Raw genomic sequence first — 22,014 nt, 5'->3', positions numbered from 1 at the left:
TACATTTATTCGTCAGTCCGGCTGGCACGATTGCGAGGTTTCGCACGTGTGAGAATATTTCCTATGCGTACTGCGTAGCCGGCATTCGAATGATACAATTGGTCGCCCCATCTCTCGGTTTGGTCCTAACCTAAGTCGTACACCTTGAAACATATACGTGTGCATGTAGAATTCTTATAAACGAAGAAAAGCGTTGGCTCATTGCCGTCTGGAATTCGCGTTACGCGTTATCTCGGGATAGATTAAATTTCGAGATAGAATTGTCGATGATAAAGAAAGCAAATCGTCGTATATATGTGTATATACATGTATATATTTAATTGTGTGTTATATACGTTGAACGTGGTTTCTGAACCGTGTGACTGGAATCAAATTATTTCCAAAATTACCGTTCGATGAAACTGATAGGACGCATGCGCGTGTTATGTCACCAGTGTCCAGTTCAGTGTGATCGTTAACTCTTGGATATTCGATGTTAAAAGTGTTACTCGCGCGAACAACCGTAGGAAACAGTGATCAGCAGGACAGATAATAGGTACAGTAAAAAAAGATTGTTTTATTTCTGCACGGATACGCGTATGCACGCTCACGTGACAGAGTTCACCGAGTGCAAAATAAACACGACAAATCGATTAATTGATTTTTTCAGCGGTCATTGAATATGCAACGTTCCTCGTGTCATGTGCAATACGACCGCGACGCGTTAGTTATTTTAAGATATTTCCTACCGTCTAACGGAGGCAGTCTCGATCAGATTTAAATACGAATAAATCTCCCATTAAAAATCTCTCGCCGTGGAAGTGATAGAAAATCATTTTAACAAACCTATCACGGTGTCCATCGAATCCCACAGCGAATAACACGAATACGACGCGGCTTTGAAAGGGTTAGTTTGTGTGCGCATGCGTGTATATTTCTCAGTTTGTTGTACCCTTTTTCGTCGTAACAATGAAATTCAGTGAGACGTTTCTACCGAATAAGAAAATTAGCAGATGAATTCATTAATTATTAATGTGTGATAAATTTCATTGGATTTTATTTCATTGTTTTTTCGAAAAGGATGACGAGGTTAGGATACAGTCTATAGGACGGTCTCGACGTCTGCCAATTTCTTTTTTACCGTCGATCAAGCCCGCGTGAATGGCACACACAGCTCCAAAATACTCGTGAATACGTGTGCGTGATAGCGCGCGACGAGGAAAGGAGGGAGGTAAATATAACACCCCGTGGAAGACGCCGCGCGTAGCGAGACTAATGCGACGCAGAAAGAACGAGAGTGCGCGTCAGTAGCCTTTACCCTGACCTCGGTCAGACAGACACGGTTTAACTTAACCGGGTCCCAGTAAACTCACAGTTCAATCTATCTTTGCCCAGTGCCACGACCGAATCCACGGAACGCTTGCGATTTAACTTCACCAGAGCGGAAGGAAGGGTACACCTTTCCGGTACGTAACATGTGCTTTTCTATCTTCCGAACGATCACGAATGCGACAATATAAGTGTCACTCTCGATTACAATCGATCGCTGCGAGACGTTTTTTTCACGATTCGATTCGATCGTACGTCCCTGCGTATGTAAGTTACCCCCGAATGATCATTTCGTGAAATTCTTTTGAATAATTGTTGTACTTGATATGTGCATGTTCGTTTTATTTTTGAGTAATTATTTTCAAGTGATTACTGGTTACCTTTAGTGTAGTATATTTTGTTGGATTCTTTTTGTCAAGTGTTTATATTTGTTGAATATTTGTCGAATTGATTAGGTTGGAAAAATTGGTTCGAAATCGTGAGGATTGTAGGAATTATATTTTTTTGTGATTTTTGTGGTAGTATGTAAGGGAGTGTGTTAATTAATTTTGTTATTGGTTAGAGGAGTGTCGTTGCTAATTTATTCATCGAGAAAACAGGAAGGTTGGAAATAGTTGCTTTGACAGTTCAGTGATTCAGAGCGTAGTATTGACTCACTGTACTGATTCATTTCCCTTGTGTCGTTTCTTTTGTTATTATTTCTCCGATTATCGATGCACTATCGATCCATTCGATAATCACATTATATCACGAATGATTTATAATCGTCACTCGTATAATACGATCACCATATGCTATAAATCGTAATAAACAACCACTTACAAGGATCACCATAAATTTCAATTCATTCCTAAACACTATAAATCTATTCGACTGATTTTATAACAACAAAAAAAGCCAAGGACTTCGTAGCAATATAGAATATTTTATCCCGCGAAGTGTAATGGAAATTACAAAGCATGGTTTGCATAAGTTCAAAACGTAGCTATATTGTTTACATGATTGTGGCTGCTGCGAAGAAATTAAAACCGTAACTGCTTCATTTTTAACCCCTTGCACTCGAGAGGTGACTCTCAGTCACCACTTGATTTATATATTGCAAAACAATAAAGTTTTGTATATGTAAAACATAATTTTAAAATATAATATTAAAATATATTATATATATAAATTACTTTTTTATTTCTTTTAATTTGTACACATATATATGTGTGCAATAATTATATATATGCAAAGTATTGAACCAAAATAGCTTTGTTTATTCATTCATGTATGTTTCCTTATTGATTAGTTACGCAGAATGTCGCTTACATCTCGTCTAAAAATATTCAGTATTTTTAATAAAAAATTTTCAAGTGCAAAGGGTTAACAGGTCCCCGCCACGGAAATTCCGGTTATATTTTGCGTATGAATTATATTGATTCTTTCCATAAAATAACTTATATTCAAGTTTTTGGTAACTTTTATATATTTTCACATTGTTCCTTTGTCTTCTCGCTGCTTTGTAACGCATACCATCCGTAATGCCCCTTAACCCCTCGCCTTACAATAACGAGACTCGAATTCTATTTTAAATAGAATGTGACAAACATAAACATTGTTCGATTGCCTCGACTTCAAATTAAATATTCTTCCATTATCAATTACATCCTAGGCCCTAGGTTTAATAAAAAATTAATAAATAATAAAAATACCATAATATCTACAAATAAATACACTCCATATTATTATATTATATTATATATATTATTGTATTATATTATATACTTATTTAACCTTTTGCGGACGAAGATTGTTGAAAGTATACAAAACCTTTGCAGATTCTGCTAAATTAAACACTGAATGCTTAAATCATAGACAACAAGGAAACCGTGTACTGATTTCTTGCTGTTCGAACAGTTAAATCATTTGTTCACAACTGGGTATTCCAAACATGGAAGTTCGATCCCAGCAAAATGCCGACATTCGTCCGCAATGCTAAAACGTGTCTATCTTGAAAAAAACAATTTTCACGTAGAGTAATACAGAAGGAAACACAGAATGACCATAAAACTTCTCTTTCTCCAACGAATGCTCGCCAACAAAGTCGCGTCGACGAACTAAATCACAGAGCAAGGGGTCGCATATATTTTCTCACAGAAATCGGTTCGGTGACCGATACGATACCAATATGGCGCACGTGGCGTAGAACGTCTTAATAACCCGCGGCACGAGAAATCAGTCGCGTCATCGGATTTATCCGGATAAAAGAATCCCGGCGGCGAAAAGAAAAGAGCAACTCAGTGGAATCGGCGGGACGTGGAATAAACTCTCTCGGACGGCGTCGGTCGGAGGGGGATGCACGGGGGGGCCGAGTATCGGTGGAAGGAAGAACCGAATCGCTTCGGCTAACGAAAAGACTCCCGGGGATTTGCCATGAATTCCGCTCGGGTGGCGTGTCTTCTTCGACGCCCGATGCTCGAGTAGCCGTGAAGCTGCCGCATATAAAGAAGCCGATATTTGCAAAAAGTATGAATGTCTCGAAGCCGGGTGTCTGAATGCAAATGACTGGGATCCCCCCCCGCACGCACCGTCGCCGCGTTCGCGTTGGGTTCGGTATTCAGGGGAACTCGAAAAACCGTGGAGAGATTTGTGGCGCCAAAGGCGGGGCGACAGCGAGAAATACAAACGGGAATTGAAAAGGGAGGAAAATACGGCTTCACCCCGCTTATGCGCCCACCCAGCCCGTCTTTCAGCGGGGATGGTAATGGTCCAAGCCGTGGGCGAACTGTACAGCTCTGGAGGGCAGCGGAGCATGGTACGAGTAACGTTCTGTTGGGAGCCTTGCCGTTTGAGTTTCGAGTAATGTCTGGTTAGAAGTTGCCGGCGGATCGCGTGTAGGTGTGGAACTGCGAAACAATTTACATTTGTTATTGTTGATGATGTTTAAGGCTTTGTGCTTGGAGGTGACTCTTAGTTTGTGGTTGATTTGATGGAGGAAAATTAGAAAATTTGATGTTATAATATTTGAGAGTTTGTAGTTCAGAGGTGAATTTTAGTAGTTGATTTGATGTAGGAAAATTATAAAATTTGATATTATAATATTTAAACCTATGTAATTGAGAGGTGATTCTTAATTACTAGTTGATTTGATGTAGGAAAATTATAATATGAAATTTTATAATTTTCAATCAAATATAATATCTCGTTTTATTATAATATCAAATTTTATAACATTTAAATCTTTGCACTTGAGAGTTACTAGTTAATTTGATGAAGTAAAATTATAAAATTTGGTATTTACACGCTGAATGCTACTGGTCACCGGTGACCCTCAACAAAATCAAATTATTATCTAAATAATAATGCGGTGATATTCAATTAGGTCAACGTGCAATAATAATAATAATAATGCAATTCGTACTATCCAATTGCATATGGATAATACAAATTTTAATGAGCTGCAAAAATAGTACTAATATAATCTAAAATTTAAAGCCATTCGAATTTTAATAAATCCACGTTTGCAGTTTCTATAAAGAAATTGTCAAGAATCACTATAAGTGCTCCGTAGTTTTAATGTTAACATCAGTAGCCACCCCAATTTATAAAAAAGATACAAACATTTCAACCCTTTACGAACAAGGATTTTTCAAAGTATTGAAAACCTTTCGCGAAAGAAAGTTAAATTTGAAAGCTTGATATCACCAAAACGACGACATTCGAAGATTATTTAAAATATACGAAAATTAAGGCAGATCCTGCCGAATTACGCATCGAATGCTTAAACAATAGACAAACAGGAAACAATTCACTGCTCCCTTGCTGTTTCAGTAATAAAATCATTTGTTCTCAACTTATTATCAGAAACACGAGACTTTGATCTCGTTAGTGTCTTCATTCGTCCTTAAAGGGTGAAAACAGAATCTCCAAATTTTCCGGAGCAGCACCCCAGTAACACAATCCACGGGCCGCCACTGTAAGCGACGCTGTTTCTTTCGCACGTCGACCAATGCTGGCCGACATGAAAACTTGCTCGAATGTTATTCATCCCTTGTAATGAAGATGATTGCCCGCGGAATTTAATGCGTACAAATTACTTCCATTAGCCGCGCGTGTTTGATCAGTGGACTGATCGTAGTGGTCGGTAGAGTGGGCTGGCAGGGTTGCGGAGCGGCGACGAGGACCGGGGTGGGCCAGTGGAGGGGGAAGGGCAGGAGAACGCGTGAATAATCTATTCCGTACGAATGTTTTTGCCATTGGACGATATTGAATTCCGGCGAACTTGATTCCGATGGGACGCGATTGCCCGTTAGCCGTTCACGACGCGGCTTCGTTAGAATGAAATTTCGCGGTCGGAGAATTGGATAACGAGAGGTTGAAGACAGATCGAACGGTAATGCCGGTTACATCGAACGAGACTTTTCAAGTCCCGGTTCCTTTTGGTACTCCATTGTACTCGACGGAAGGGCGGAGTATTGAAGGGTGCTTTACGGGAGGTATCGAGGATTCTGGGTAAACGACCCGTGGCGCCGTGCATTGTTGCTTCGAATTACCGACCGTCAATTGCGAAGTCCCGTTTCTAACTGACAATTGCTCCACTTGCTTTAAACCATTAGTACTCGACGGTTATCTTGTTGGCAATGCACTACAATGAGCGTTGCGGCTGCGGCTGGATGTAAACCAGTGCACCGGTATTTCCCTCTTTCGCTCGAGTATATTTGCTATTCACCTGTAATTTGTATATCGCGGCGATATAATGATCACTCCGTGAACGAATGTATTTGTGGGTTCTGTTTTCGTTTCTCTTGATTAAGGGAACGTGAAGGATTAAGGAGTTAATGACGGTTCTTTCTTGCAGATATCACGTTCGCCAAGATGGTGAGGCTACTGCTGTTGGTAGCCGGTCTTATGGCGTCGACGTTCGCCTACAATGGCGAACTGGTGGAGCAAGAATGCCCCGTCGACTGCCACTGTCATTACTTCCGCATCAACTGGGTGACCGATTGCTCCGAGAGCAATCTGACGAACATCCCCTACGACGAGCTCAGCCCCAATGTCTACGTCCTCGATATGAATGGTAACAACATCGCGCAGGTCGGCCCGTTCCCGAATGACATCAAGATCAGGCGTCTGCAGATGGCGCACAATCGGCTGACCGAGCTCAAGCGCGAGTCGTTCGCCGGATTGGCGTACTTGCTCGAGGTGGACTTCTCGTGGAACGCGATCACTCATGTCGATGCCGAAGCGTTCAGGTGAGAGTTCATCGGTGAGACGATCTTTGAGACTTTGCACTTGGGAGGTGACTCTCGGTCAGCAATTGATCTGACGAGGTGAAACTGATGCTTGATGTAGAACTTTGTATAGTGCGTCGATACATGAAATACTGTAATAAAATAGTTTAAATTATGTTATAAAATATATTATATATTATAATATATTATGTATTATGTTATATATTATATACTATATTATATTATATATTATATTAAATTATATATTATATTATAATATATATATTATTATTAATATAATATATATTATAATATATTTATAAAATAGTTAGTTTCAAGGAATATCGTCTTTATCTTGTGAAAGAATGTTAAATGTTTCCAGTGAAAAACTTCCAAGTGCAAAGGGTTAATTACTACTCACGCGTGTTTGTCACATGATACCATATAACTGATTCCATCCTTCAACAGCGATAGTCCAGGTCTCATCACACTAGAGCTTCAGAACAACCCCCTGGACGAGGTGAAGGGTCCTCTTCTGAATTGTCGGACTCTCCTGCACCTGGACCTGAACTCGTGCGGCATACGCAGGTTGAACACGCGATTCTTCCACAATACAACCAACCTGAACAGGCTCGACCTGTCTCATAACCCGCTGAGCAGGATAGAGCCAGGCCCGTTCGACCATCTCATCAACTTAGAGTACCTCAAGTTGAATTCCTGTAACTTAACTCACATATCGCCGGAAGCGTTCTCGAATTTGGAGAATCTTCGCGAGCTGGAGATGGCAGACAACGACCTGCGCGCTCTGAGCTGGACCAACGTGCTGGCTCCTCTGATCCGCTTGGAACACCTGGACATCCACAAGACAGGGATCACCAATCTACCGGGCGACGCTTTCGCGAGGAACCTCTATCTGCGACAGTTGAACCTCGCTTACAACGAGCTGTGGCACCTGGACGTAGGCAACACTCTCGGCCACAACCTGCACAGCCTGCAGTCGCTGGACCTCTCCAACTGCAACCTGCAGGACCGCCTGTCCGAAGAGGCCTTTAGAAACGCCAGCAAGCTGCGCGTGTTGAACCTGAGCGGCAACCCCATGTTCGCGGCCGACCTGACCGCCGTTCTGCGGCATTTGCCAAAGCTTCACAAGCTGTCCTTGAGCAACTGCAGCTTGCGGCGTCTGCCGAACGCTTTCGACGTGTTCGAGCACCTAGAGGAGCTCGACATCTCGTACAACCCTCTCTCGGACGCGTTCGTCAGCCTCCTGAACCCCTTGGAGTCTCTGGAGTACCTAGACATGTCCTACTGCAACCTCGGCTACGTCGGCAATAACACCTTCGCCCACATGACTTCACTCAAGAAGCTAGTCCTCTCCGGGAACAAGCTGCACACTCTGGAGGAGGCTCTGTTCGCTAACCTGACCCGCTTAGAGAGCCTCGAGCTGAACAACTGCGACCTCAAGACTCCCATTGACCCGAAAGTCTTCGGAGACCGCGAGAAGACGGACATAATCGAGCTGAGGCTCAGCGGTAACCCTCTGGAGGTTCCCGAAGACGGCTCGTTGCTTCCCAGTCAGCTGTCCAATCTCGAGATCGTCGACCTCAGCAACTGCAACCTGGTGCACCTGAACCAGAACCTATTCGCGGACACCAAGCACATCACTCAGCTGAATCTGTCCGGCAATAACATTTCTGGCCCAGAGAATCTGGCTTGTTTGAAAGAGCTGCATGGTCTGGAGCACCTGGACCTCAGCGATAATAATCTCAGCAACGTCAGTCCGAAGCTGCTCAAGTGGAATCCGCGCCTGCGGTCGGTGAACCTGCTGGGCAATCCGTTCGTGTGCAACTGCTCGGTGGCGGAGATGTGGGACTGGGCGGTGCAGGTCAAGAACGACCTCCACGTGCTGGTGGGCAGCCAGCCGGCCAGTTTCGAGACCGGCGCCGCGAAGCTCCGGAAGAGCCTGACCTGCACCTACGACGAGGAGACCTATCGCAACTTCGTGGACCAGGCGAGCGGCGATCAGCGCAGGCTCAGGAAGGGAGACCTGTCGCCGACCCGCACCTGGGCGAAATACATGCGCGAGTCGAGCTGCGGTCGCAGCTCATGATATAAGAAGAAATTTCAACATCCCACTCCGTACACCACTCACGAGAAGCGAGGAGACAAGTCCGAGCTCTAACGTACCTGTGCGACGGAAACAATGGCGACGTGCGCTCGCTACTATTATTCTTGTATTTATTAGCGATAAGAACCCTCGGCACAGAACGTCCGAAGGACTTCTCTGTAAACTTTGTTAGCGTGACTGTATATTGCTATATTCTACGTATCCGGACGCTCGATTCACGCTAAGAAAGTTCGCACGGAAATCGATCGGACGCTTCCCACGAGGTGCATACTATACTTCCAGCCCCGTGCGACTTTATTTTTGTAGACGTAAGGTTAAGGTGCATCGGTAGTAGCCACGCAGACCATGTCGGGATGTTGAAATACCTTTTGTAAGCTCGTCGAGGAACGATTTGTATGTAATTTAAGGCGCGACGTCCTTGTGACGTTAGCAATCTATCTGTCGGTAGACAGATCGACCAACGAACAAATTTCATGTTTCGTCGACGCGTCATTAATGGAGGATGTTCGAATTTCATTTATCGTGAGCTTTGAAGAGCTGATGCTGTCACGATCGGTTCGCGAGCTGAACGTGTTGCTAGTCGTATGTGAAAATACCTGACGATGTCTCGCATCTCGAGCGTTAACCCTTCGCGGACCGACTAACTCGCGAACAAACGATGTTATTAGTCAAAGAGATCAGAACGTAGTTTCCTTTTTCTGTTAATTAATTGATTGATTTTTCATCTGTTGGGTTTCTTTTCGTCTGTCGACGTTGACTTTATCGAACGTTCGTCGCCGAGGAATACAGATTTAAAGAATGGAACGGAGGAACGTCATTCGGAGGATGGGTTCGATGCAAACATTAACGGCGATTAAATTTGTCACGCGATCGTGCTCCCATTGGTCCATTTCACTTGGCATGGTCCTTGAACTTTAATTCGAGCGTACAATAGCGCTGGAAACGGAGGCGCGAAAATTGTAATTGACGATGAAAAGTGTGCAGCGAGGCTGCGAGGGTAAGATAAAGTTTCGCCGGTGACGCCTCGCCGGCCGGAACTTCTCGGATCCACGGCGAAGCTGCGAAGTTCGCGGAAGTTGAAGCTTCGCTGTTCGGAACGCGAACGGTACGCTGACGAGCGCGGAGTCACTGACTTACGTAGGCACCGGCGTGATTAACCCCTCGTTTTATATCGAATTAAACTCGCGATAAAGAACTCGAGTTGAATTTAAACACAAAGGTCGATCGTTTTTCTTTTTGTAGTTTAAACGTTATTTTCTTGACACTTATGGAATATGTACCTTTTATTCCTTTTTTTGTTTCGAATAGTTTATTGGATTAATTTATTTAAAGGAAATTACAATTTACACGATACGCGCAATTGGCGATTTATTTGTATGACACCATGTATACGTGCGTCGCGCGAAGCTGCGAGTGTCATCAGGTGTATCGTGAATTTTAAAAGCTCGAGTGCTCGCCTGAGACCAAGGTTTAACTTCAATGTTAGTCTAGTTCGTTTAATATCGATTCGATCGATTTGTATGGTAACCGAATGCCTAACACGTCTTTGGAGTCAATTAAAGCATCGCAAATGTTAATCAAACCTATAATTATCGTTTACTCGTTATCCTTTATTACGTAATTTATCAAGTCCTATCGTTCTAATGTATTCACGTTATTCCATTGGCTATCGCTGTATCGTGGCGGAAGTTTTGTTTCTAGAATTCCCTGCGAAACCAGAGACAGTTGAAAACTAACGAAAACAATGTTGATTCGTTGAACGATATCCTACATCTTTTTCATAGAAGCTTTCGAGACTTTCATCACAGTATATTATTCTTTTCCAATTACCAAGATGCGCCAAGAAACGCCTTCTTCTCTTCGATAGCTTAATTATATTTCGAAAGCCGGTCCCCAATTAACCAGTGCATGTTCGCCGACGTCGCCCGTACAGGAAATACAGCTAAGGTATTCGCGAAGTGCCTGAATCGTCTGTCAATCCCGCAAATAGCACCGCAGTCGATCGACTGCGGCGACGATGCATTTATAGAACATATCGAAACAATCGTACGGAAACAATTAAGCAATCGAATTCGGCGAAGTCTTTTATTCCGAAGAGCTTCCGGGAAAGCATAGAACTCACGTTCGCTTCTGATCTCGTATTTACAGAAAGATCAGCCTCGTGAGCACGATTCTGTTTCTAAATCCGTCTGACGGTGGGAAAATCGAACGACGAGCAGAGATTTCAGCTGTCCAAGGTCGTCGTTCCCATTATGAGAGTTATTGAACGCGATCCTCCATGTCTACCGTATAACAGAATTTTTCGTTACGATCGTCGAATTGTGCCATAATCGATACTCGCATCGTTCTCAATGAATTTCTGCGCGAACCAACGTACGACCTTGAATATTCGAAATCTGTCGCGATTGATGGTCGTTCGTGATTCGACGGTTTTCTACCGAGATCGAAGCGAGTAAAATCAGCCATACAATACAATGTCGCTATGTTCATGAAATGTACAAGACTGTTTAATAAAGGAGTCGTTCTTCTTGGTACACGTTTACCTTTTGAAGTTCACAATGGGTTTATGGATGATTATAGTTCACGTTGCTTCTAGAAAAATTCATTCGACATTGGAACTGTCGTATCAGTGAAAATTTCGATTTTTTGTTTATCGGTTATTGATATTTTAAAAGCATTCAATGTTTGAGATGATCTTGGAAGTTTCGTTTGAATACTACAATGAACTTCTGATGAGGAAATCTGTTACGATTTTTATATAGGTATATCGATCGTATCAAATGCTCCGCAGTTAAGTCTTGGAAATAAGAATTCTACAAATGGACAATTAAGTGCAATTGCATCGGTCAGAATCAATGTAGATTCATCAAATGATATACAATCCGACGTACGTTATTGACATGTTCCATAAACCTGGCGGTGGACAGTACTAATGCATTTGTTTATTCTTCAAAACTGACGTAACAGTTCTTTATGACCGGAACATGTGAAAACAAACAATTAAACGAGAACCGCGTCTGTGGGCACGATTTTAAAGTGAACAGTGCGCGGCGATGGGTTGAGAAGCATTATCAGCGTTCCAGTGTTTTATCCTAACGTTAGATTCATCGTTTGATATCTTTATTGATGTTATATCGAGCATGCGAACGCTTCAGTGCGACGATAAGGAAGGCGAATTGAATTTAATTAAACGTATCTTTTTCCATTTCTATCTGGCAGATTATCCGAAGAGCGATACGTCCCGTTGTACAGTAACCCGAGTACAGCTGAATCAATGGGATATTATCAGGTTCAGCGAATTACGACACCGATGGACGAAAAACGGAAGCTAGACGCGAAAACTCAAAGTTCTATGATTGCTACGCGATATCGCGTTTATGGATAAAGAAATTTCTAATGAAAAATTTATATTCCACGATAGATCAGCATATTTGCACGCTGTATAGATTATTTGCTCGATCAGATAGTGATCTTTGCCGCAGTATTAACCGCAAACGTATCTAGGTGTTTACATGTCTGGGAAGAGGAAACATGAGACTGAGATTACGGCACTTGAATATTCAATGAAACTTTAGCGCAACGGGTTTGAAAAAAAAAAACAAAGATGTCGGCGACCGCTTTCTCCAGGTTGCTTTATACATGTTCCAATCCGCCTAGCGTTTTTCCCGAATCTATTCTAGACCAGAATATTTTTAAAAGCTCGGTAGGGGCGAACGGCCTTTTATTCGCGTTGAGAATTCGAGGAAGATTCGGTGCTTAGCTTCGATGTAATACGAGTTTCATTCTTTGCCTCGTATGATTGGTCTTTTTGGTTCAATATTCAATTGACGAATTCAATCATTGTACAACGATCGCTTGGCGAGACCTAATCAAGATGCATATTTGATGGAAACTATCTTAATCCATTGCTTTTCCGATAATACGCTGTCGATCTTTCAACTCTCAGAATCATTGAAACTCGAGCTACCTAACCCAAACCCAAAATTTCGTTCCTCTACTGATCGATCCAGTCTTCCAGTTCCCTAGCATTCGATTAATCAAATATTCAATCATTCAACTCCCAGAATCATCGGAACTCAAGCTACCTAACGAAATTTCGTTCCTCTACTGATCGATCCACAGTTTTTCAGTTCCCTAGCATTCGATTAATCAAACATTCAATAAAAATTATCCTAATCCATTCTCTCTGCAATGATTCAATTTCCGGAATCATCGAAACTCAAGCTACCTAACTCACACTCAACCAAATTTCGTTTCTCTCACTGCTGATCCTTCAGCAGTTTTCTGGTTCCCTATTATTCCCATTCGATTAATTAAATATTCAATAAAAACTATCCTAATCTATTCCCTCTCCAATGATTCACCTCCCAGAACCACCATAATTCAAGCAACCTAACCCAGACCCAACCAAATTTCTACTGATCCTTCAGCAGTCTCCTGGTTCCCTATCATTCCCATTCGATCAATCGAATATTCAATAAAAACCATCCCAATCCATTCCCTCTGCGATAATCGACTCTCAATCATTCACCTCCCAGAATCATCGGAACTCAAGCTACCTAACCCAGACCTACCCTTTTTCTAACACTAGAACCGAGCATTTGATACGATTGAAACGTAATCTCTATAAAAACTGTAACAATAGATTATTTTCGGTTTCATCAGACATTCACCATAGTATTCAAGCTAAGCTATTTTCAAAATCCTCTCGAATATTCAATGCTTCGAATATACCAATAATTGCGAAACAGAAGAAGTGTTAAACCTTCATTCTCCCAATTCATGAAGTGTAGTCTCTATAAAAACTCTAACAATAGATTATTTTCGGTTTCATCAGACATTCACCATAGTATTCAAGTGAAACTATTTTCAAAATCCTCTCGAATATTCAACACTTCGAAGATACCAATAACTGCGAAACAGAAAAAGTGTTAAACCTTCATTCTCCCAATTAATTCCCCATCATTCCCACTCGATGAATATCAATAAATGACCCAATAAAACCCATGCGAATCAATCCCTTCCCCGATTCACCCAGAATCCCCCGAACTCAAATCCACCCAACCCAAACCCACCGAAACTTCGTCCCACCGGTCCGCAGCGTTCGTTCCCCGGCATTCCCATTCGATTAATCCGCGAATTATCGGTTGAATCGTCGGCCCTCGATGACCGCATTTACACCGTTCGACGCGGCGCGGATTGGCCGAAAGAGGAGCGCAGCTGCATCGGCGCGGCGATACAAAAGTTCATGGTGTCGTTACATAATCTCCGCTCGCACAGGCCCGACGGCGCTCGCGCGCGACGTCGCCGACGGTCCCGACGACGTTGTGTTGGTCCAGTGCCGACGAGTCCCGCTCCGCGAGTATGAGAGCGGATCCGCTCGTGCGCACGTGACCGACTCGCGATGACTCTGCACACCTACAGCGAGGCGTATCTCTGTATAGGCCCGCGCCGCGCCGCGCAGCTATCGGTACCGGTCGCTCGTGTAACGCTGGTAAGCTAGTTGGCCGTTCAATTATTTGAACGTCATGCGCGTGGACGCGCTATGTCAGTGCCGAACGCCGCGGCGGATCGGTTTGTCGGCTACCGGCATTCGGCGAGCGAGGATTGTCGAACGGTCCTGGCCATCATCATCGACGTCGGACGGTGGACGCGCAGTCTATCGGTAGAGCGACGACATGCAGAACATGCTCGAGCCACTCCTCGACATCCCGACGGTCTACTACGGGGCGCTGCTGGGCATCGGATTCTGCGTGTATTATCTTTTCGAAGTTGTCAAAGTGAGTAAACCGACCCCCCACCCTCTCCCCCGCCCCCGCCCCCGGCTGCAGTCATCGATCACGTTCCGCTCACTTTCGAGCATCGCCACCCCCGTTGAGAACGTTCATCCCCTCCCAGCGTCGATCGTTTTACGGACCACCCGTTGGACTGGGATATCATCGACGGAATCGAACGCGTTGCGTCAATCGACTTTTTGCTCGTCACCGGGGATCTATTGACTTTTTATTGTGGATCTGTGAAACGTTCGGATATTCGTTTTCCGTTTGGAGAATCGGTTCGGTTTGCTTTCGTGTATCGCTTGCAAGGGAATGATATGGTATTAGTTGTTTGATGGTTTCATTGGAATCGCATGGATCGTAATTTTGAGATCGCGCTGCGGTGCAGACGTTATCGTTTATCCGCAGACTTTTAACCTTCATTAAGCTCAATCAACGCCGCGTTTGGCTCATAGTCGCGCCTATATCGAGACTGCCTTGATTCTATTGAAGACACCATTTGAACAGATACGAGAGGAAAAAAAAGAGGAGCACGCCCGGAGAGTTTCGCACCGTCAATTGATTTCCGTGGCGATCAAAGGGTTATTGACACGTTGCGAGCCGCGTCTTCGTTTCGCGACCGTGCCGTCGGCGAATCGGCACGCGCCGGCACAGAGGAAGAGTAATTGCCGCGCTGCGACACCCATTGTCCTATGGACCTACATCGACAGTCGTTTTCGGCCGGCCTGTCGCGACTGTTTTTTTCCTCGCGATTATCAATTCGTCCTTCGCGCCGCAACCTCTGCCGTTTCTCACGCGTAATTTCATTCACGCGAGGAAACGTAACGCGTTCGCTGTCAACAGGATTTTGAGCTTATGTGTCACTCGTTTGGTCGTAATGAAAATTATGTCAGATTTCTTCTATTATAATATTGTCTAACCTACATTATTATAAATTTTCGTAGAAACTCATTTAGAAACAGTTCGTAAACGCCGGTTGCTGGTGATCATTTCAAGCTTCAATGATTCTTCAAATATTTCGGCCTTTGTGAACATTCTTTTAATTAGTTTCTCGTGATCGTAGCGACATAGCACCTCATAATTTTAATACCACTGTCATGGTCAACCGTGCTGCCAAATAATTAAGAATTACTTCCAACAACCATTTCTAACTTTCTCATGATCGTAGCAAAATAACACCTTATCTTGACACGTTGACTGTTCTGGTGAACCGTGCTACCAAATCATCAAGAATTACTTTCAACAACCATTTCTAACTTTCTCATAATCATAACAACATAACACCTCATTTTAACACGACTGCCATAGTAAACGATGCTACCAAATAATTAAGAATTACTGTCAACAACTATTTCTAACTTTCTCATAATCGTAGCAACATAACACCTCATAATTTCAATACGACTGTCATGGTCAACGTGCTGCCAAATAATTAAGAATTACTTTCAACCATTTCTAACTTTCTTATAATCATAGCAACATAACACCTCATTTTAACACGACTGTGACAGTAAACGATGCTACCAAATCATCAAAAACTACTTCCAACAATTTTTAACAACGACGAAATTTCAATCTCTGGTTGAATCACCGGCGGAGGGATTTACCTCGAAGTTTATCATTTCCGACTTATCGGTGCTGTTCGATAAACGCTCGCGATTTCGTCGCGAATACACGCGCGAAGCAAAGTTCGAGCTGTTTCCCTCGAGGTTCCTTATCGAGCACTTGCCGAACCATCGACGTTGTACCGCGCCGATACCGCTATCAGGATTTCCGTGATACGAGGCGGCCCGAAGAGTCGCACGACCCTTCGTGGTCCGTGCGAGCCACGAGGAGAGATGCACGATTTATTAATTTGACCTTAAAACTCCGTGGCACTCGCACCGGGCAAATTGCGCGCGCGTCACCGCGTGAATGCGCGCGCAACCGTATCGCGAACGCCGGAACAGGTAACCGCTGCCGATGGTCCCCCATACATTTCGAATCCTTTTAAATCTGTGACCAAAAACTCTCATTCCCGATGAACATCGTTAATCGTTCGACGCGACGAGTTCGATTCGAGACGATTCGGATTGTTATTACACGTTGATATCTCAGTTTTCCTGGGACGGTATTTGGAAACATTTCAAACCGTCTCGAAGCTGAGATTCGAATGCCCATCGCTAATAATCGCATCGCCGAGGTCCGAATGAGGCAGTCGAGAATAATAAAGCGTCTCTGAATAGACGGATTCGACGAATGAATGGGATGCATCGCGCGCTTTATTCGGATCATTTTTGCAACCGCGTAACGAGATCATAAATTATTCAAAAGAGTAACGGACGGAGAAATAAGGTCGCCGGGAAAAAGTAGGAAGTATTTCAATGAAACATTGTGTTCCGCAAATAAACTGTTTTGAATAAAGATTGACAATGTTTCAATATTCACGTGGTCGTGTGGCTCGCATAAGAACGCTGCCTTTGCTAGGGGATGTTAACCCTTAGATGGTTTCGTAATTTATCGGCAACTGCAACTAATTTTTATAGTATCCATAGCGAAAATGATAATGCCATAACATTCCTTAGATCTTTTATTTTCCTCAGAGCAAAATTTGGATGTGTGAAAATTTTATAATTGCAGGGTAGTTTCTTTGATTAATTAAAATATCTAATATTATTCCTGGTGCAATATTGGAGCCTACAGAGTTCAAAGGGTTAAATACCGGAAACTGTACCTGTTCTCGTTTCCCTGGAACCGAAAACAATCGCCTGCGGTGCATCTTTTTATAATGAACACGGAATGCTAGTGTATACATTAATATCGTTTCGTTCCGTTGTATGCAAACCACGCGCCGGTACGGATAGAACAATAGCTGACACATTTTCCGTTTCCTACGATTACGTAGCCTAATCTAATTGTCTCGCTGAATAATATTATCGATGTTCGGAAAAAGATCACAAACTGTTTCAAAGCGAAATGAATTCGCTGCACACGCTACCGGCTGTTACGTAACTGTCCCGATGAAAATGGAATTGTTCAAAATGTCCCTTAATATTCCCGAAGAATCATTGGGCTCTGAATAAACATTGAATCCGATCTTGCACGGAATCACAGTTCTCACGATTGACGACGTGAGAATATTAACACGTTGTCAAATATTCAGTAACATAAGCTAGATAATAGTGAAATATATGCACACTGATAGCGAAGCATGAATAATTAACTTTGATACCATTTGCCTTTGTTATGAAGGAATAAGTATTATTATGCAAATGCTCGAATTCTCGTGGCAGTCAAAGTGTTAACCCCAAACGAACCACGATGTGACTTCGTGTCGCATTCGAACTTTCTACTTAAATTCTTTGATCATCTCATATTGCATTTCCAAAAACGATAACATTTTATTCATTCCTTTTATTCTCATAAGTGACTGCGACTCGCATCGTACGATTCGTTATAGAAACACGTGCGATTAGGGTGAAACACGTTCGAAGCTCCAGGAAACATTTGTCGAAACAACAGTCAGGCAAACGTTCAGTGTCGAATGCGAAAGATAATTAGTCCCTTGGGCGTATTTCAGAAGCCGATGCTGGTATGCGCGAACGGGCCGTTCCGATCGTTCCTCGAGGACCACGTGCCGTTGGTCAGTAACAAATTTTGGCCGACCTTATGGTGCTTCGAATCAAGAGCGCAGACCATTATAGCGAGCCTGCTCAGAGCGCGGATCTTACCACCGATTGTTTATCGCAGGTTGATGAGTTTACCTTGAACTTAATTACTAGAGCGAACACGACGTTATATTCGCTTCTCAAGCATTCTTCAGCATCCAGAGGACACTGCGAAGGGTCTCTTTGAAACGAACCTCTTGCCTCGTGATATGCAATCAGAACACTATTGCCAATTAAGAACTTAGTTTCAGTTCGCAAATATTTGCCTCTAACGAGTGTACAATTAATCTCCGCTGATCGAACAGTAAACTTGTGTAAATCACAGGGCAAACGGTTGTCGCTCGAGGTAGAGCTAATTATCCTACACGCGACTGGGCTCGGTCTAATTAATTCGTTCTCGCGCAGAGAAATCCTGACCTTGTCGGACGGAGGTGAAGTGGCTCTGGACTGGGCCGAGGAAGGATCCTCCGTGACCTCGCCGATCGTGATCATTCTGCCGGGGCTGACCGGTGAGAGCCAGGCGGAGTACATCAAGTGTCTGGTCACATCTGCGAAAAAAGTCGGCATACGGTGCGTGATCTTCAATAACAGGGGCCTGGGAGGCGTAGAATTAAAGGTACGTAGGCGATCGATCGGCTCGCACGATCGGATGAGGATCACGCTCACGGTTGCGTCTCGTTTGCAGACTCCTCGGACGTATTGCGCGGCGAACAGCGACGACCTGTCCGAAGTTATTGAACACGTGAGGAAACTTTACCCCCATGTGCCTCTCGGAGCGACGGGGATCTCCATGGGAGGGTAATAACCATCGTTTCGAGCAATCCATACGAGAAGCACTTGCACGCATTTCTTTTCTTAGGAATACATAGGTTCTCAATCGTTTCTCTCTCGCGTGTCGTTCGATTAATACGATCGGTAGATTGTAGATTCTTGTGCGCTGATTGGAAGCGCAAAATTGCGTAGAATGTACACTGCGAATGGATATATGAAACGAATGTGTAGCGTCTTTAACACGTTTACGGACATTTATTGTCCGGTTTATTCTGTTGTTCCTAGAAATTGATGTTCGACCATTTAGATCTTGGAAGTTAGGGATTTAAAATTAGGTTATTACGTATTCTTGTAACTGCATCAACCAAAACCGATATAAACGTTTGCCAAGTAGTGTTTATAAAATTCAGTATGCGTCAAATTGACGCACTCCGTATACCTAGTGTTAACCACAAGATTTCAAATAGAACTAAACAAACACGAATATTATTGAATTTGTTTGCTAATATTATTCCTCTGCTATCAATGATTATACCGTGGAACATATGTTGAGAGAATAAGACTAATTTTCTCTTATTTTCAATAACTTATTGTAAAGTTAGATCGATCACAGTTCAGAAAGAAATACGGCACGGGGTTAACCTTTGAACTCTGTAGGCTCCAATATTGTACCAGTTATAATATTGACTATTTTAATGAATCTTAAAGAAACTAAAATTATTAGATTTTAAATCAAATTTTGTACTAAGGAAAACAAAAGATCGAAGAAATGTAGGATTTCTAATTTTCGCTGGGGATACTATAAAAATTAATTGCAGTTGCTGATATATTGTAATTTTATTGTTCTAAATTGGAAATTTGAATTTATATAAGGATCGACAGCCTAGCGATCAAGTTTTTATAGTTTTGGAATGTTTTGTGCACCATTCGTGTAGATTGAGAACCGTTGGTTGAATGTGTCGCAGATGAGAATTATACTGTCCAATTACACGGTTTTTGCAAAAGAGTCGGTTGTGCAAGTGCTATTCGTGCGCGCTGTATGTGAAATTATTACTAAGTTACAGCGAAATCAATTGACCGCTCAAGGCTGCTCATAGGTTACTCCCACCATTCTGACCGTGGTAAACTGGCGTGGTATAACCGTTGAATCCTGAACATGAATCATACACTTGATTCACACTGCCTTGAATGTCTGCTCGAATTTTAGCCGACGAGCCGATCCAATTAAAAGTTACACTGATAATGATTCAATTATCGTCAATTGTCGTTTCTAATGGTTTCTATATATCTGGTGGATTTACAGATTAATACTGGGTAACTATCTAGCCCAGCAAGGCGTTATGGCGCGGAATAAATTGAGAGGATGTTTCCTGATTTCCGTCCCTTGGAACGTTTTCGCCGCGGCGAAAAACACGGAAGAGAATTACTTCAATCGGATGATGAATAAATACCTGGCTAGCACGCTGCGCAAAAACGTACAGCGGTTACATTACGCTACAGAAAGCGGGTTCTTCGATGTGGACATCGAGACTCTTCTTAAAGTAAGCTTCCTGAGGCATAGGAACAATCTATTAATTTGTAATCAATTTTAACAACTATATAGAATCTTAGAAACGATCGGAATACATAAAAATATTCTGATCTAATGAAAAATCTGAATGTATCCTTCTGATGCGTTTGAATTTAGACTCATGATACCTTCAGGTAAAACAGAAATGATTTTTGTTTTTTGAATAATGTCTTTCATTCGTCAGAGCCAAACCGTACGAGAATTCGACTCGCACTTCACGGTGAAACAGTTCGGCTACAGAGACGTGGAGGAGTACTACTCGAATGCAACCATACACGACAAATTGCACTTGATTGATGTGCCGCTATTATGCCTCAGCGCTGCTGATGACCCATTTCAACCAGTTCAAGGTTTAAATTAGCTTCTCAGAGATTGACATTTAATCGTTTCGCGTAACAATTCAGTGTAATTAATCTTCTGTTTTCTGTTCGCGTTGCCCGGCCTGTGCAGCGATCCCATTGAAGGAGATATCGGAAACGAAAAAGGTTGCTGTTGTGGTAACGTCGCGCGGCGGCCATATTGGCTTCTTGGAGGGCATGTGGCCGGTCAAAGAGGAACAGTACATAGGCAAATTGTTCTCGCAGTTCTTCACGGCGCTGTTCACCACCGACGTAGACCATCAATTGTTGTGACGAACTTATAGTTTCAAATTCATCCACGACAATCGGTATCGAAATGTGTTGTTTACATTTGGAAATTATATAAGAGGAAACGATCACGTGCCATGATTGAATGCATTCAGGGTACCGCACATGTGATGTTAGTAGTGATAAGAATAACGGAAGTTTCATTACTTTTATAAAAAAAAAAGAAAAAACATTTTTACCAATGGTCCACGGAGCAATAGTTACTAATGGTATAGGTATAATTTTTTACAAAATACACGACAGATATACGCACATTCATTTTCGCGTATATAGGAATATTATAGTGATATTTATTATTAACGCAATAAGTTTAACGTGAACGTTTTGTAACTAATCATTATCAGAATACATTTAACTCCGTTTCGTTAATGGAAGAGGATACACGATCGCTCACGGCAGTTGCGCGATCGTGACAGTACTGACGTATTATTAAAAACAATCGAAATTGTTAGAAACACGAAGTAGCAGTATCATTGGCAGAAGTTTGCATTCATTTGATCGTTCAATTACAGTAAGTAAAAGTTTCTTATTTAAAACATTAGTGACAGAATATAAATGTTTAATAGACCATCGTATCAGTATTAAAAACAATATTAAATGTTTAGCACTGTTTTGAATGATTGGATGAATTATATAAAACAATTGTATAATTGAAAAAGAGGCAAAAGAAAATTTTGTACGATCAAAATATCATTAAATGTGATACAGAAAATGATATCTACTATTACATTTCACAGATAATATTGTGTTTCACAATATTAAAAAAATCGTAAACGTAAATCTGTTGACTTGCCCGATTCACGATGCATCACGTTGTTTTACTTCTTTAATGTTGAAATCATATAAAACACCGAATAGCAATGCCATACTTTAATAATAAACTGTATATTTGTTATTTAGTATTTAATAAAAAAATTGATATATCAATTTCATCTATTACCAAGCGTAGTATTATT

The 22,014-nt window shown here is 42.4% G+C and overlaps 3 protein-coding genes across 13 annotated transcripts in view; 2 read left to right on the top strand and 1 right to left on the bottom strand.

The window, feature by feature from the left end:
- LOC116432175 (uncharacterized) overlaps positions 1 to 702 on the bottom strand; it is a 65,030-nt gene extending 64,328 nt beyond the window's left edge. For all 5 annotated transcript variants that reach the window (XR_004236074.2, XR_012999741.1, XM_031988670.2 and 2 more), the window contains exons 1-2: positions 390 to 702; positions 4 to 143 (exon numbers count right to left, since the gene is read on the bottom strand). The gene's annotated coding sequence lies outside the window, so the exon portion shown is untranslated. The remainder of the gene's footprint in view (positions 1 to 3; positions 144 to 389) is intronic.
- On the top strand, positions 139 to 11,180 carry LOC116432174 (uncharacterized). 6 transcript variants are annotated; one of them, XM_031988666.2, is made up of 5 exons: positions 144 to 535; positions 1,060 to 1,210; positions 1,375 to 1,445; positions 6,149 to 6,542; positions 6,990 to 11,180. In XM_031988666.2, exons 4-5 carry the CDS (start codon positions 6,166 to 6,168, stop codon positions 8,626 to 8,628), a joined length of 2,016 nt encoding a protein of 671 aa, XP_031844526.1. In that variant the 5' UTR covers positions 144 to 535; positions 1,060 to 1,210; positions 1,375 to 1,445; positions 6,149 to 6,165; the 3' UTR covers positions 8,629 to 11,180. The 6 variants fall into 6 exon arrangements, with proteins under 6 accessions (XP_031844527.1, XP_031844526.1, XP_031844523.1 ...); XM_076372311.1 differs by lacking the exon at positions 144 to 535 and adding an exon at positions 736 to 886; XM_031988663.2 differs by lacking the exon at positions 1,060 to 1,210.
- A 2,887-nt stretch (positions 11,181 to 14,067) lies between these two features.
- Positions 14,068 to 21,985, top strand: Hydr1 (abhydrolase domain containing Hydr1). Of its 2 annotated transcripts, none has more exons than XM_031988830.2 (7): positions 14,068 to 14,426; positions 17,983 to 18,152; positions 18,476 to 18,686; positions 18,756 to 18,868; positions 20,145 to 20,382; positions 20,596 to 20,761; positions 20,862 to 21,985. In XM_031988830.2, exons 1-7 carry the CDS (start codon positions 14,325 to 14,327, stop codon positions 21,041 to 21,043), a joined length of 1,182 nt encoding a protein of 393 aa, XP_031844690.1. In that variant the 5' UTR covers positions 14,068 to 14,324; the 3' UTR covers positions 21,044 to 21,985. The 2 variants fall into 2 exon arrangements, with proteins under 2 accessions (XP_031844690.1, XP_031844691.1); XM_031988831.2 differs by lacking the exon at positions 14,068 to 14,426 and adding an exon at positions 14,583 to 14,743.
- The last annotated feature ends 29 nt before the right edge of the window (positions 21,986 to 22,014 follow it).

This window comes from Nomia melanderi, chromosome 11 (assembly GCF_051020985.1).
Source record: "Nomia melanderi isolate GNS246 chromosome 11, iyNomMela1, whole genome shotgun sequence".
Classification (NCBI taxonomy): domain Eukaryota; kingdom Metazoa; phylum Arthropoda; class Insecta; order Hymenoptera; family Halictidae; genus Nomia; species Nomia melanderi.
This window is presented reverse-complemented; position numbering and strand designations above follow the sequence as displayed.

Bases quoted from the DNA above. Each gene is read 5' to 3' on its own strand.
- Hydr1 (XM_031988830.2), top strand. From the start codon at position 14,325: ATGCAGAACATGCTCGAGCCACTCCTCGACATCCCGACGGTCTACTAC. The intron at 18,869-20,144 runs GTAATAACCATC...GTGGATTTACAG, and splicing joins ACGGGGATCTCCATGGGAGG to ATTAATACTGGGTAACTATC. The intron at 20,383-20,595 runs GTAAGCTTCCTG...TTCATTCGTCAG, and splicing joins ACATCGAGACTCTTCTTAAA to AGCCAAACCGTACGAGAATT.
- LOC116432174 (XM_031988667.2), top strand. From the start codon at position 6,166: ATGGTGAGGCTACTGCTGTTGGTAGCCGGTCTTATGGCGTCGACGTTC. The intron at 6,543-6,989 runs GTGAGAGTTCAT...ATCCTTCAACAG, and splicing joins GTCGATGCCGAAGCGTTCAG to CGATAGTCCAGGTCTCATCA.